This window comes from Ictalurus punctatus, chromosome 8 (assembly GCF_001660625.3).
Source record: "Ictalurus punctatus breed USDA103 chromosome 8, Coco_2.0, whole genome shotgun sequence".
NCBI lineage: Eukaryota > Metazoa > Chordata > Actinopteri > Siluriformes > Ictaluridae > Ictalurus > Ictalurus punctatus.
The window spans coordinates 522,780-538,448 of NC_030423.2; the positions used below are offsets into that span (position 1 = coordinate 522,780).

General features: G+C 40.4%; 2 protein-coding genes across 5 annotated transcripts; one reads left to right on the forward strand and one right to left on the reverse strand.

Annotated features, from left to right (window-relative positions):
• The first annotated feature begins 256 nt into the window (after nt 1–256).
• zgc:110339 (SDR family oxidoreductase) lies at nt 257–9,216 on the forward strand. Of its 3 annotated transcripts, none has more exons than XM_017473734.3 (6): nt 257–508; nt 1,833–1,884; nt 2,916–3,103; nt 4,458–4,616; nt 5,035–5,145; nt 7,139–9,216. In XM_017473734.3, exons 1-6 carry the CDS (start codon nt 362–364, stop codon nt 7,145–7,147), a joined length of 666 nt encoding a protein of 221 aa, XP_017329223.1. In that variant the 5' UTR covers nt 257–361; the 3' UTR covers nt 7,148–9,216. The 3 variants fall into 3 exon arrangements, with proteins under 3 accessions (XP_017329223.1, XP_053538306.1, XP_017329222.1); XM_053682331.1 differs by lacking the exon at nt 7,139–9,216 and adding an exon at nt 5,408–5,432; XM_017473733.2 differs by lacking the exon at nt 7,139–9,216 and adding an exon at nt 5,489–5,962 and having other exon boundaries at nt 259–508.
• gal (galanin/GMAP prepropeptide) lies at nt 6,982–14,281 on the reverse strand. Of its 2 annotated transcripts, XM_017473735.3 has the most exons (7): nt 13,574–14,281; nt 13,376–13,456; nt 10,543–10,597; nt 9,446–9,517; nt 7,747–7,833; nt 7,190–7,261; nt 6,982–7,069 (listed from the first exon to the last, which is right to left on the reverse strand). In XM_017473735.3, the coding sequence occupies exons 2-7, from the start codon at nt 13,454–13,456 to the stop codon at nt 7,008–7,010; spliced, it is 429 nt and encodes a 142-aa protein (XP_017329224.1). In that variant the 5' UTR covers nt 13,574–14,281; the 3' UTR covers nt 6,982–7,007. The 2 variants fall into 2 exon arrangements, with proteins under 2 accessions (XP_017329224.1, XP_017329225.1); XM_017473736.3 differs by lacking the exon at nt 9,446–9,517 and having other exon boundaries at nt 13,574–14,105.
• Between the last annotated feature and the right edge of the window lie 1,388 nt (nt 14,282–15,669).

A 15,669-nucleotide genomic window follows, 5' to 3' on the forward strand; every position in this document is an offset into this window, starting at 1 on the left:
CCCATACTCCCTGCGATAGGCTCCAGGTTCCCTGTGACTCTGTAGCATAAGCGGTACAGAAAATGGATGGATGGATGGATGGATGGAGATACTTAAGAAAGTTAGAACTGGATTTAGAAGGTAATATAATTTTTTCCCCCATTCTATGAATAATCCACACTCCAGCCCAGTAGGTGGCGGGAATGCACCTAACATTTGCTTCCCAACAGCCATAAAACGCCAAAAAAGAAGAAGAAGTAGAAAGTGAATCGTTCCTAAAGTGAATCATTCTTAAAGTGACTCATCTGGAGACTGTGTGTGGAGAGTCGTCTTCTGTTCAGGGTGGTGTAACAGCGTTAGAGAGGTTGATTAAAGAGTAGAGATGAGTGCTAATTTTGCTAAGTGTGGCTCGGTGTTAATCACAGGGGCGAGCAGAGGTCTGGGTCTGCAGATGGTCAAACATTTAGTGGGAATTTCTGAGAGACCACAGAAGATCATCGCCACTGCCAGGAGCCCAGACACAGCTCAGGTGAGATCCATTAAGACTCAAAGCAATCAGTTTCATGACAGTATTCATTCTGTTCATTCGAGTTGGATTGCAGAATATTATTTTAACCTGTCGCAGTAATTCACCTGGGGCTTCAAAACTGGAGGAGAACTCTGATAATGTGCCGAAGTTCTTCTGGAGATTTCTCTGACTTTTAATCTTTAATCAGTAATCTTTAACTGTTAACTAGTGATGTTTTTAACTCCCTTCCTGAGTGAAATCACTGAACAGATTAAATATTTAAATAGCTAACATTTGGGAGGAGTTTCATTTCATCCTCTGTCTTGTTTATTTTATTTTTTAAATATATCTAATATGAGACTGCGTGTGAGTGTGTGTGAAAGTGGATAGGGGTGTGTGTGTGTGTGTGTGTGTGTGTGGGAGAGAGTGGATAGGGGTGTGTGTGTGTGGGAGAGAGTGAAGCAACAGGAAGTGTGGTAACATTAACATACAGCATTAACGTCAGTTTACTGCTCCAGAGAGAGAAAACCTAAAATGTTTTTCTGATCATATAAATATAATTAATAATATATATTTCTTGGAGAAACTTAGCCAAGCACATAAAGTATTATGAATTCTTTTTTGCATCAGTGAAATCTGTTATTTGGACCGGACCTGAACAGAACAGAGGTGTTGGATTAGAGTTTAGTGTAACACTAGAGCCAGGATTGTGTGAGGGCTGAACTGCAGTGTTTAAACATTTGGTGCAATCGAGCTGACCGATAAACTGGGATTTAATCTTGATTAAAAGATCAATGGCTGAGTGGTGAATAACTCCAGACCCAATTTAACATCAGCCACACTTCTTTTCTCTCTCTATAACCTCAGTTCAGTTGGTCACCGACAAACACGAATACATCTCCTGACAATGTGGAATGTTTTCTCCCTGAGGTGTGGGTGAGGTTCAACTGGAAACGTTAGTTCTTATTAGTTCTTATAAATGTCCCGAGATTAAAGAAACGCCATCAGCTTCACTCGTCACGTATTCAAGAAGAGCGACAGATACAATGATCAAATTAAGTTGAGAAGGAAAGATAGCATCTCTCTACTTTTATAAGTAGTGTATGAAATGATGTGCACTTTGTAGGGTGAACAAGCCGACGTCCACTACAGAGCCACTTCTGAAAGTGCACTACAATAATGACTTCTCCACGCCGTCTGGTTTAGTGCACTGTGTACCTGAGTGTGTACCTGAGTGTGTACCTGAGTGTGTACCTGAGTGTGTACCTGAGTGTGTACCTGAGTGTGTACCTGAGTGTGAGTGATTTTTTTTAATCTAAAAGTTAACGGAATCTCGTGTTTTCAGAAGCTGCACCAAATTGCCAAATCTCATCCTGAGGTTTATGTCGTGCCTTTAGGTGAGTGCTTTATGTTTCACACCTGTTTCGTTTTCTTATTATACTTTTGAGCCACTGACACAGTTCTCACGTCACTGAACACGTATTCACAACAAGAAGTCAAGACAAGTTTATTTATCTTTTGCACATTTTGTCAAGACACGTACGTTGAAATGAGTTTGATAGACAGTTAAATGTTTAAATGTTTGCATGAGCAACATACACTGTTACAAATAATGGAAAAGACTCTTTTAAATAATATCCAAGCAAAATATGACTTGGACAAATCTGCATACTTATGAGTTTAACCAAGTTCCAATGACTCTGTTAAGACTGCCTGTTGTTATATTATTGTCATTGTATATGTATCAGTAGAAGTTACTTCAGTTCCCCTGAAATTTATATCATTTATATCCCCCAAATATTTATTTATATATTTTGCTGTTATCAGGACACCTTTTAAATTGAGAATGATTTTTAATGTGCGAGTTTTTAAAAAATTCTTTTCGTTGTAGTATTGATAAAGTTGCAGTACATGAATGTGTCCAGCAGATGGCGAGAAAATCAAACTGCTCAGCAGAGACACATTGACTGAATTGAATATGAAATGATGTATAAAAGTTAACAGAATTTCATATATTTTTCATTATATTAACTCTCTCTGGTCTGATTTAATGAAGTGAAGTAATGGGATGTTCATTAAAAAAAATATAAAAATTAGTGACTAAAACATTATGGTTAAAGACAACTGTACAGAGGAGTGTGTTTATATTCCTTGTGTCAAATTGAAGTCTTTGGCACTAATCAGTTCTTTAGAGAATTTAACGTATAGCTGGACTTTCAGAAATTTGCTTTGATTTGAATACGTCTGGGACAGACATTTATTTACACGCAGAAACGTCCGAACAGAATCCGAGCTGTGTGATGGCTTGGCTGTGAAGGTTATCAGATTTTTAATCAGAGATCAGGCGTGCGTGCGTGCGTGCGTGCGTGTGTGCGCGCGCTGTGAATACGTGATTAATCCTCCACGTCTGTGCGGTGTGCCGTTTCAGACGTGGTCAATGACGCGAGCATTGAAGCTGCGGTTCAGGAGGTGTCGAGCATCGTGGGTCCTGCGGGGTTAAACTGCCTGATCAACAACGCGGGGATCCTGATTCACGGGGACCTGAACTCGGAGACGCGTGAAGGCATGATGACCACGTTCCAGTGCAACACCGTCTCGCCGCTGTTCGTTACCAGGGTGATCAAACACTGCCTTATTAAAGCTAAACTCCGCCCTCAATCACTTTAAATATGTTCATACCGAATATTTCTGATGTGTTTAATGATTCTGCTAATGTGTTGGTGGGTTTTGTGATTTCGTTATTCCTGAGCTCCAGAGGAATAATGGGATAATCCCTTTTATAATTTCATGCCAACCTTTTTAAAGAGGATGACGTGTCACTGAGTTAAGATAACAACATGTTTGTTTTTTCTGGCAGCAAAGGATAACGTAACAGAGAGCCGTCTAGCGTGTTTATCGTGACGCAATTTACAAGGAAAACCTTGCAGTAACGATAACAGGTCTGCCTCCAATTCTAAAGAAAATATGCAAGTCGTGTCGTGTGAGACTCTAGATCAGAGGTGTCCGATCTCATCCACAAAGGCCTGGTTCGGGTTTTCATTCCACCCGAGCAGGAGCCACACCTGATTCCACCTGTTTAATCAGTTGATCTTGGCTTTCAGCGGACTCGGGTGTGGCTTCTGCTCGGATGGGATGAAAACCTGCACCACACCGGCCTTTTCTGGGTAAGATCGGACATCCATGCTGTAGACCAATAGGCTTTAATTACGGGATACTCCCATAAACACCGGGAGTAATCTCCTCCTACCTTGCCATAAACCTGTCTTACCTTCTCTGTACCAGCTGAAGTATCACGATACCACGCAATGTCGTCAATTCATCATTCAAATCTACAAAATGAACCAAATTTACAGGAATACATCGAAATAAATGAAACCAGACGAACCGAATTTTCCTCTGAATTTGATACGAATGAATAACTGGCTGTTAAAAACTTGAGGAACAATCGTCCAGTTGGCAAGCGACGGACTCAACGGGCCACGTATTTCATCCGTTTTTCCTCGGAGCAGTGACATCATGCCGAGTGAGAATGAACACAATATTAGGGATAACCCTAGGAACGATAGCTCGCTTACAGTGGAACCGTGCAATCCGGACCCGTCACGTTCATACCGGGGGCCCGGTCACTGTGTTACTGATGCCCTTAACTCGGAAGGTCCGAGCTCGTAGAAAAACGAGTGAGTAAATACACTTTATTCATTTATAAAACAAAATAAAGAAAGTGCTGTAGAGAGAATGGAATATTCTCTGCGTTCATCTCGTAGTTCAGTTCGAGTATTTACAATAGGACATGAGGACTGCATAGTTATACAACATAATAATAATAATAATAATAATAATAATAATAATAATAAGCATAGGGTAAATATTCTACATATATTTTTTCAGTCCTGTCAGCTGTGTGTGTGTGTGTGTGTGTGTGTGTGTGTGTGTGTGTGTGTGTGTGTGTGTGTGTGTGTGTGTGTTTCAGGCGTTCCTGCCGTTATTGCGAGCGGCGGCGGTGTGTGCCGGCGGTGTGATGAGTGTGAACAGAGCTGCGGTGATTAACATGTCCTCTCTCCTCGGCTCTGTGGAGCTCAACCGGGAAAAAGCAAGTTCTTATAGAGTTTACGCTTACCGGGTGTCAAAGGTGAGAAACGAGCAGCGAGTCGTTACACAGCGGATTTACACTTACACACTTATAGTTATAGTCCTCTCTCTCTGTCTCTCTCTCTCTCTCTCTGTCTCTCTCTCTCTGTCTCTCTCTCTCGGTCTCTCTCTCTTTCTCTCTCGGTCTCTCTCCCTCTTTCTCTCTCGCTCTCTCTTTCTCTCTCGCTCTCTCTCTTTCTCTCTCTCTTTCTCTCTCGCTCTCTCTCGGTCTCTCTCCCTCTTTCTCTCTCGCTCTCTCTTTCTCTCTCGCTCTCTCTCTTTCTCTCTCTCTTTCTCTCTCGCTCTCTCTCGGTCTCTCTCCCTCTTTCTCTGTCTCTCTCTCGGTCTCTCTCTCTCTCTCTCTCTCTCTCTCTCTCTGTATCTCTCTCTCTCTCTCTCTCTCTCTCTCTCTCTCTCAGGCAGGTCTGAACATGGTGACGAGGGGTTTGGCGCTTGATCTGCATTCGGACGGGATCCTGTGCGTGGTAGTTCATCCCGGCTGGGTGCAGACTGATATGGGAGGAAAACAGGTACACAAAGTGAATAAAGAAACAGGATTATTTATCTAGTCAGTAATAAACTGTGTGTGGTTTTGATGTAACAGCACATACCCAAGTGTTTTATACCACAGCAATCTATCAGTAATTACATTTTTTAATTGATTTAAAGTCATGCTTTTTATCCATTTATCGTTACATTTAATGCTATTTAAAGTTAGTTCCTGTCATCGCAGCCATAAACCATCTCACCATCATGGCTGCGCAGTGAATCTAGTTTATATTCATTGTGTAGACTCGGTGATGTGAATGACACGGTGTCGTTATATAACGTGAATCGGGAACGTGTAGAGTCAGTGTCGATGATCTCCCGCAGGCGCCGATGACTCCGCAGGAGAGCATCTCGTCTCTGTTATCCGTCATTTGTGCGCTGAGTGAAAAGGATCATGGGCAGTTTTTGAACTACGAGGGGAAGAACTTGCCGTGGTGAACACGCGGCAGCGACACGCAGCACGTCAGCGAGTCCGCCACAGAGAGCTGGAGAATTTCTAGCGATGTTTTTAGAATGAAATATAATCAGGTGCTGGATCATGATTTTAATATTAATCAATTAATATGAACAAATGAGTCATTTCCTGGATATGATCAACCTTACTTGCATATTAAATGTGTGTTAAGTGCGTTACATTAATAACTAACTGATTTAATAACATTTTTGTGGGTTTTCACTGCTAATAAACCCGATGTTCGTCTTAATTCATGTATCAGATCTGAAATTCAGGGGTTTTTATGACCTTTATGGCATTATGGATGTCTGTGCAGTATAAATAATAAAAGAAAATTACAAGCATTGCTTTATTTTTTAATTCCTGGAGAAGAAAATGGATGATTGAGTTTATTTTTAACCATTTCATGCAAAAATTATTTACAAAATGTTACAATTCATATGACGTACATTTTTAAAGTGTTTTTTTTTTTTTTAAGTTACAAAAATCTGTATGTATTTTTAAAGGTATGACTGGTTTTTAAAAAAGTAAGTGGATTGTCCACGTGTACGAACACGTTGAGTAAAAAAGTTCTGAAGTTCTTTTTACTTCTTTTGTGTTTATAAAGAAAAACGACTTGCATTCAGCTCTAAAATATTTCACATTGACGACTAAAATGGTGGAAAATATCGCTGTTAAATAAAACGTAGCAGCACGTTTGAAACGAACTAAATGTATGCAGTTCAGTTTCAGAATTTCAAAATAAAATCTCAAATTTTTTTTAAAATCTTTTTTTCAAAAAGTTAAGGAGTGCTGGATTATTAAATTTGGGATTTTGTGTAGAAAGTTTGTAAAGATATTCCAAAGACACAGGAGAATGAGTTTATGTTTAATTAAATGAAGTCATTTGGAGTTGATGTATAACTTCATATATTTTCCTAAAAACAGCCTTGAATTCTTAAAATGTTCACACTAAGCATGAAAACCTGTTAGTTATGAATCCTGATGTGTGGGCGGGGCATACTCTCTCTACCCTGTCAATCACAGTGACACTAGCCAATCGTGTTCATCTGTGAGCTCATGTATGTGGTAGAGCACAGAACTCTACACTGCCCCCTGACTGTTTATGCTGGTACTGCACCACATGCACGTACTCGGCCAATCAGAACAGTTTGGAAAAGTGATAGATTTACGTGGACACAAATTAACAGAGGAATCTGAGGTGTGTGTGTGTGTGTGAATCAGCACAAGATGCCTATGAATAAAACGTTGAAAAACAGCACGAGTTAAATGCGGCTTTTATTCCTCACATCAGTCAGTGGAGTTACAGTGTAGCACACGACAAAAAGAACACGGACGCAGTTCGCTTGCAGAAGGTCAGAGGTCGTTGGGCGGAGAGATATCCGAGGTTCAGGGCTGAGTGAATTCGTCTGAAGTGAGCGAGGAGGGCAGGCTGTCGAGAGCGCCCATGTCTGAAACACACACGTTATGTTGCGTTGCGTTACGTTGGTTATTTATATTCATATCTTTTTTTTTTCCAGACAGTGTAATGTTTTCACATTGATGCCTAATCAGCTCGGAACCACGCCCACCTTTCAGCTTTAGGAAAGACAGGAAGTCTACAATGGTGTGCAGGATGTCTTCGTCTGCTATTCTCAGGGCACCTTTGGGGGGATAGAAGATGGGATTAATCGTGAGATCGAGAGACGCCACAGAAACTGACGAAGCTCTTCACTGCTGTCAATCATCCGGTACAAGTATAAGCTCCACCCCCCTGCTGGTCCATTCACATACATTGTTTTAATAAGTACCTAACCCTAACCCTTCGTCACCTGTCTCTTTTTACTCTTTACACTTAGTGTTCTCGAATGTTAAACGCTGACTGCCAGAAATCCGCTAAAACTGTTCATTTACCGCTAATTCCATACGATCAGCACCTGTCGGCTAGCTGTTCTCTTCCTTACGCGTTCTCCCTGTGGAATTCTGCGCTCTTTACGTTTTCTCAACAGCTGTTATGTATTAGCGTGAATCCAAAAACTCGTCTGCTACGTTGATCCTGGGTCTCAGGCTCAGGCAGAGGGCTGTCAATCAACCATGCTCTTTTGAATATTAGACCACACCCCCGACAGTGAACACATCAGCGCGTTACCAGATTTGATGTCGTCTTCCATGAATGCGTCCCTCTTCCCGGCCAGACCGTGTTTATCGCTGAGCGTCCTGTAACTGTCGATGCCATCTGAGCACAAAACACAAGCGCATGAAATACACACACACACACACACACACACACACACACTGCAGCCCTGACTCACAGCAGGACCCATTCATCCCAAATGCGGTGCATTATCTTGAAATGATGCACCCATTTTCAGGCAACCTGCAGGGCTTCGGTCACTCGGAATTGCGTTTGAGGTTCATTTTCCCCACGGCAATGAGCACAGAGGGAGAGAGAGAGGGAGAGAGAGAGGGAGAAAACAAAAAAAATACCAGAAAAGACAATAATTGGTTCATGAAAGAGAAATAAAAAAAGAAAGAAAGCAGGAGAGAGAATAAACGACAGACAGAATCTCACAGCACAGGTACAGACAGGCGGAGAGGAAGCTTGTACTGAAATAACGCTGCTTTAAACACACACACACACACACACACACACACACACACACACACATGCACACGCTAACCAAAAGCCAAAATGAATTTGCGTTAATAAGAGTTATAAAGTGTTAATAAGCGTTAATAACGGGATGTTTAGTAGCAGCAGGTCGTGTATTTTGATGTTTATTAAAGCAGCAGTGTTTACACCTTTACACCAGCGAGGTGGATTCTGCTACACAGCTAACGTAGTGTAGCATGGACCACTGAACGTGTGTGTGTGTAAATTATCCCTCGGTCAGTTTTGGAGGCGTGGCTTAAAGTTTGAAAGTAGTTCAGAAGTGATCTGAGTTACTGGCAGGAGTGAGTGATTTACTCAGTGCTAATCCGGTAGCTATAATCGTTCTTCATTGTTAGCTAAATTAGCTTCACAGCTCCAGTGTAAAATGTTCAGCGTGAGACAGGAAGTGATCTAAAATGAATTTTTCCTCTAAATGAAATCTTTCGAAAAGCTCGGTGAGGTTTGTAATGTTTAAAACGCTTTAGATCTCTAATTATACTTCCTATGTTTTATACTAATATATAAACTACACATCTTTTCGATAATACTTATGACAGTAAGTAACGGATCCTGTTATTTTATTCATTTCTGCCATGTAGAAGCAAACCCCGCCCACCAGTCAGAATATGCTACACTCAGCCCCGCCCCTTTTCCTTAAAAGGGAAATGGTGAGGCATGCACTGGGGAAGTCCTTGGGTTTGTGTTTTTATTTAACACTTTACACACCGCTGCTTTAACACACTCACGCTTATTTAACTGAACTGAAGTGCAGCGTTGCCGACTGAGTGACAGTCGCCGGATCTGGATTTTTTAGACGCCTCGAGTGACTTTATTATTTTTTTAAAAGAGCCTTGCGACAGCTCTAGCGGTGCTTCGAGCAGGACGTTTGCAGCTCTGTGACAAATGTTAATATCTGCATGGTTTAATAAGATGAATAATTATCAATAAAAATTGACTTTGCATCTATTGAAATGTGTTTTATCATTGTTATGTTTATATTTGCAGCCTTTTACCCTGTGAATATACACTGATTACTGAGCAGCTGCACACTAATACTGCACTGTCACTGCGCTGAACACACACACACACACACACACACACACACACACACACACACACACACACACACAGAGCGCGCTAAAATCACAGAGCAATTCCCCGTGCTGACGTTAGCGACCTGCAGGAGCTAGCTTACATTCACCAAGCAGCTCTTCTCTCCCCCTTGCACTGGGAGCATCCTTTATCTGTATTAGATGATCAATACGACCTGAAACACACGGATGAGGCAAGTTTACCTGAGCTTACACACACACACACACACACACACACACCACACACACCACACCCAAAAATAAAATAAGCTGTTGTTTTTGGGCAGTGAGATAAAAGGTTTTCTAACATCTAAAGTTTTCTATGAAAGCAGGATTTTGTTTAAAATCTCATTAACGTGAAGCGAGAGAATAAAGTGGTTCTGGTGAGGGAACGGGTGTTTATAGCTGCTGTAATGTAAGCGAGAACAGGAATATTAAATGTAAATATTAACGGATAAAAAGTATGACGTGTCGTTATAATAAATAGTATTATCATAGTAACAGTTGGAAACAGCTGTGGTGTAAGAGGAATAAAAGATTTAGGGATGTGCTGTTAGAGGAAAATAATCAACTAGAAACTCCATCATCACACACGTACGCACTTCTAACGTACAACTCCGCCTTACCAACCTTAGGCCACGCCCCCTACCTGTGCCTGACACTGAGAAAAGAGAGACGTCGCGCACCGTGCTCAAACATGAAGTGCGTCGCCAACTGTGATATTTTACATTTTGTATAAAAATGATGTGAGAAAAAACAATTATATTATTATAATTATACGATGTGATATAGATTTTGAGTCGTTATTAAATCCTGCACGTTTAGTTTCTCTCCTCAAGTGTCTTTACACACACGCGTCGAGCTGAGATTCATTTAATAAACAATAAAAACGATGATAAAAAAGTGAACACTGACTTCATGAAATAAACTGAAATGGTGACGTAATGCAGACGTTAATTTCATGCTCCTGCATGCTGCAGTGCGGTCCATCACACCACCGTGTTGTTGATTATTTTACTGTAACAGCACGACACGCAGCGTTACTACACGTCTAACCCATCATCTGAACACACCTGACGCTGAGAGCCACTCAGGAACAATGACTGAGACAAGACAAACCCTGTGTGTGTGTGTGTGTGTATCTGTGTGCATCTCTGTGTGTGTTGTGTCTCTGTGTGTGTGTGTGCGCGCGCGCACTCACGGGGACCGAGCAGGTATCCAGCGCTGTTGAGGGTCCAGCCGCGCTTCTCTTTCGCCTGAACGGAAAGAAACACAGGGATTTTAGATAAAAAAAAATATAATTAATGCTTTATTTCTTTTTAAATAAAGAAATATCTGGAAATTTCCCCCTGGATAAAAGGGACAGGAAATAAACGAATAATATAACACACTGCACAGGCACAGGGCCGGCGCCACCTTCAGGCAAAGTAGGTAATTGCCTTAGGGAGGCGGGGCCTCGGACCGGGAGGCGGGGCCTCTATAACCGTAACATCCCCTATACGCTAGTCCACCAATCAAGACCGCAGCAGAAGACTCGCCTCTTTGTTCATTGGATATAGATGCATTGTCACTCACCTGTAGTGAAACCAATTAGGGTCACACACTCTGAGTGTGTGAAGAGAGAGAGAGGGTGCGAGGACCAAAATGCACAAGTGCAACTTTTCTGCAGCGGACCGACTTTAAATCAGTGACGTGTGACGGCGAGGAAACGAAACGATCACTAAGCGAAAGGTTAAACAGGCAGGTATAGGAGGTGCAGCTCGTGATGCAGGTGAGTGAGTCATCATCATCATCATCATCATCATCATCTGTTTTGGAGAGATTGTAATGTATTCTAAAATAAACTGGGCCTGGTTCTGTCCATCAGAGCCATTCCGGGATCATTTCCGGTTTATTCTGAGTTTAAAAGAGCGCGAGACTGTCAGACACACCGAATTCGCGCGTGCAGTGACACAGTACTATGTCTATATATACATATACATATATACCAGCAAAATACTAAAGTAAAAGTAAAGAAGTTATTATTGAAAGTCAAAGAGCAAACACACTAGAGCATTTTAATCCTCAGCTGTCTGTACTGTATATCTTCTCAACTCTCCTGATGTTTACATTACTGCTTTAACATAATACTTCATTTTAGTTTTCAAACCAGGAATACTGTTGTTATAGTTACTGAAACATAAGCAGACAATTTTGTGAAGAAATGAACTATTAGTATAGAAGTTTGTCTCTTTCACTTCCACTAGCAGCTGATTTGTGTGTCTGATGCATATTTAAGGTGTTACACTACAATATATAATATGACTATATTTATATTCTATCTTGGTTCAGCAGGAGGGGAAATCCTGCCCAGACCCAGCTAGGAAAAACCATCAAGGCACTGATGTTCATTTACTGCAGTGGGGTCCAGGAAGTGTTCTTCTGTAGTTATTTCTTGGCAGTGTAATGTCCTCTTGTATTTATTTTTCCTTTTCAGTTTACTGTATAGAGTAGGCGAAAGGGTGTGAGGCAACGGTGGAGGGGATGAGGGGCGCGCCGGGCCTCCAAATGTCTAGAACCGTCCCTGACTGCGAGGGAAACAATAACGAGGAGATGAACTAGAAATGTCGATGTATAACTGTGCTAATAACACGTACACAAATCTACACATAACTGCAATACAGAGAATATTTTTAAAAAATTATACTCTATTTTTTTCTGTTAAAATACTGTGTAAATAAATATTCATTTAAATAAAACATTTATAATGCGCTTAACATAGAAAGATTTTGCTGTGGCTTATTTATTATTTATTATTATTATTGATAATATTCTTTACAGGGATTAAAGTTTAGAGAATTACTTTCATTATTTTTAACGATTTAAAAAAAAAAAAAAAGATTTTACAGCCTATAAACAAAACGAACAGTGTTTTTATCCTGACAGGTACCATGCACTATAATATATTAAAAAATATATTATATTATCTTATAAATATTCTGTTCTTATTAAAATGTCATTATTGTGTGTTTACATGAGCGTGCAGGAGTTATTTAAAATGTTTAAACACGTCAGGTATCTGTGATTTATAAACAGCTCATTATATTTCTCAAGCACTTCAGAAAATTCAGGAACACCGAGTCCAAAATCATCTCTGAAACATTTCCATCTGCGCTGCGTGTGCCTTTTACTGCGCTAGAACTTTATTAGATTCATTCATTTTCTTCAAATTTCATACATTTAGGTCTGTTGTAATTCTGCACATCTGTAAGAGCTAATTTAATGTTTAGAAAATCTCCAAGAATAAAATCCTGACCTGCTTCTGAAAACAAAATAATGCAATACATGTGTAAATATTATTATTATTATTATTATTATTATTATTATTATTATTATTATTTACAATACAGTGTGGGGGAAGTCACTCGTAATTTATGCGGCTTGATGATTATTTAACATTTATGATGAATTTAGAATGCAAAAATTTTTAGGCATAAAAATCTAAAGTATTGTTGAGAACATTTAGCTGTAATTCACTGACAATGAATTCTAGGAATAAATGTAAGACTGCATACTGTGAAATTTATTTAACAATTTAAGCTGCTTAAATGAAAAGTCCTCATTAATGAAATCCTAATTGATTAGGATTCATTTAAAATGGGGGGAAAAAGGCATGAAAATCGAAACTAAGACGATTTTGCAATAATACAATAATAATGGTAATGAATTAATACTAGGAATGAACTTTGCTCCATTTTCTTTTAAATAAGCACTATTGTGAAACGGAAATATCCTCACGGATGATATCCTGAAGTGTTTTAGACAATAGATGAATCTAATTTAAAAAATGACATTAAAATAAAACCCAACTCGGACAGGATTTCTGATCTAGTGTGAGTTCTACTGCGCTCTATAAGAACTTTTACAACGAAGGAGATTTACTAAAAGTTTCCGTGGAGGTCTTGTGTAATCGTAATCGTCCACGTTAACGATTCAAACTCGGATAAACGCAAATAACGTGTAAACTGGAAGTGTGTGAAGGAGTGATAACGTACCGCGATGACCATTCCCAGCGTCTCGGTCAAGACTGCGCAAAACACCAGCGTGATACACACACCAACAATACACTTGTGCATCTGTAAGAAAGAAAAGTAGATGAGATAAGAGTGTGTAGACGTTTACACTCGGTCTGTGTGCAGGAAGAGAGTTAGAGGAGGAGAAGAGAGAAGAGAGGAGAAGAGAGGAACGCTCACCCTGAGGATCGGCGCTGGGTTCTGCTGAGGTGAAGTGAGACGGTTGTGTTCTGCAGCTCGGCTCTCTGATGCTCCGTACCACTCCTCACCGCTTTATATACACACACCAGCTCCACGTCAGGACAAAACATCTCTCTCTCTCTCTTTTTCCCCCCACTCTCTCTGTTCTCTTTCTCTCTCTATTCTCTTTGTCCTCTGGAACTAAATTACGAAAGATCGCACTTTATTACTCAGCTTTTTTTTTTTTTATATACGAGCTGGAATCCTCCTTGTGTGGGTTTGGACTCGAAACCGAAGCGGACACTCGAAAACTAATCGAAATTTAACGTCATTAAAAATCTGCTTTCTTTAAGTTAATTTTCGAGGATGTTCGAGGATTAACGGAGCATAAAATTACACCCGAGTTTCATTATTTACACTTATGTCAATATTCAGGCTCCAGGTAGCAAGATATTTCATTGAAGATCTTCAGTTAACGTCGTTAACGCAGAGAACCCTGACCTGCGTCTGTTTCGTCTCACCTCCGTAACCGTTTACACTCGGCGTACAGTGACACGTCCTGTACCTCTCATCATCTCTTTAATCTTTTCTAACGTCTTTTTGTGACAATAAATGCTTATGTTAAAGTTTACTGATCCTTAAATATCACAACACTGAGATGTTTTTATTTCTCTGGAGACCTTTATCTGTCTTTTTTCTTTTTTTTTAAACATTGTAATTTCATCAATAATAAATTCTTCAAAATAAAACTTTTTACACAACTACATTTAAAACTTCGTGCCATGTCGAGCACAAACCGTGTTATTATAGGTTGCAGTGGCATTGGGGGCGGGAACAGGGTTCTGATTGGTTACAGCAGGTTCACTCGGGTCCATAAGTATTTGGACAGTGGCACGGTTTTTGTCATGTTGCGTCTGTACAACGCCACAGTCGATTTGAAATGAAGCGATCGACATGTGACTGGAGTGTCGACGTTCAGCTTTAATTCAAGGGGTTTAACAAAATGATTGCATTTTACTTTTCTCGCAGGCTCAAAAGTAATTGGACAATTGCCTGATGAGCAGCTTCATGGACAGGTGTGGTCTGTTAACTCGTTATTTGATGGCAAATTAAGGAGATAAAAGGTTTGGAGTTCATTCCAAGTGTTGAATTTGCATTCGGTAGCTGTTCACGAGAACTCTCAGTATGCGGTCCAAAGAGGTGTCGATATAAGTGAAGGAGGCCATGGTTAGGCTGAAAAATCAAAACAGACCTATCAGAGGGATAGAAAAACTTTAGGAGTGGCCAAATCAACAATTTGGTACAGGTTTAAAAAGAAGGAACGTACTGGCGAGCTCAGCAACACCAAAAGGCCTGGAAGACACAACGAAAGTGGATGATCACAAAATTCTACCCTCGTTGAAGAAAAATCCCTTCACAACATCTAGCCAAGTCAAGAACACTCTGGAGGAGGTAGGAGTGTCATTGTCAAAGTCTACAATCAAGAGACGCCTTCGAGAATGTAAATACAGAGGGTTTACCTCAAGATGCAAACACTCAAGAAGAGAATGGCCAGATTAGACTTTGGAGTCTAATCTAAAAAAAAATCCAGACCAGTTCTGATGCAAGATTGACTTGTACCAGAATGATGGCAAGAGAAGAGAATGGAGAAGGAAAGGAAGGGCTCATGTTCCAAAGCATTCCACATCATCCATCAGACATGGTGGAGGAAGTGTTATGGCATGGGGATGTACGCTGCCGGGGAACTGGGTCACTGGTGTTTATTGATGATGTGACTGCGGATAGAAGGAGCAGGATGAAGTCTGAAGTGTATAGAGCGTTACTTTCTGCTCAGATTCAGTCAAATGCTGCAAAACTGACAGGACGGAGCTTCACAGTACAGATGGATAACGATCCAAAACAAACTGCGAAAGCAACCCAAGAGCTTCTTAAAGAAAATAAATTAAATGTTCTTAAATAGCTGATGACCTCAACCCAATTGAGCTGCTTCTCACTTACTGAAGACAAAACTGAAGGCAGAAAGAACCACAAACCAGCAGAAACTGAAAACAGCGGCAGTAAAGACCTGGTACAGCATCTCAAGAGAGGAACCTCAG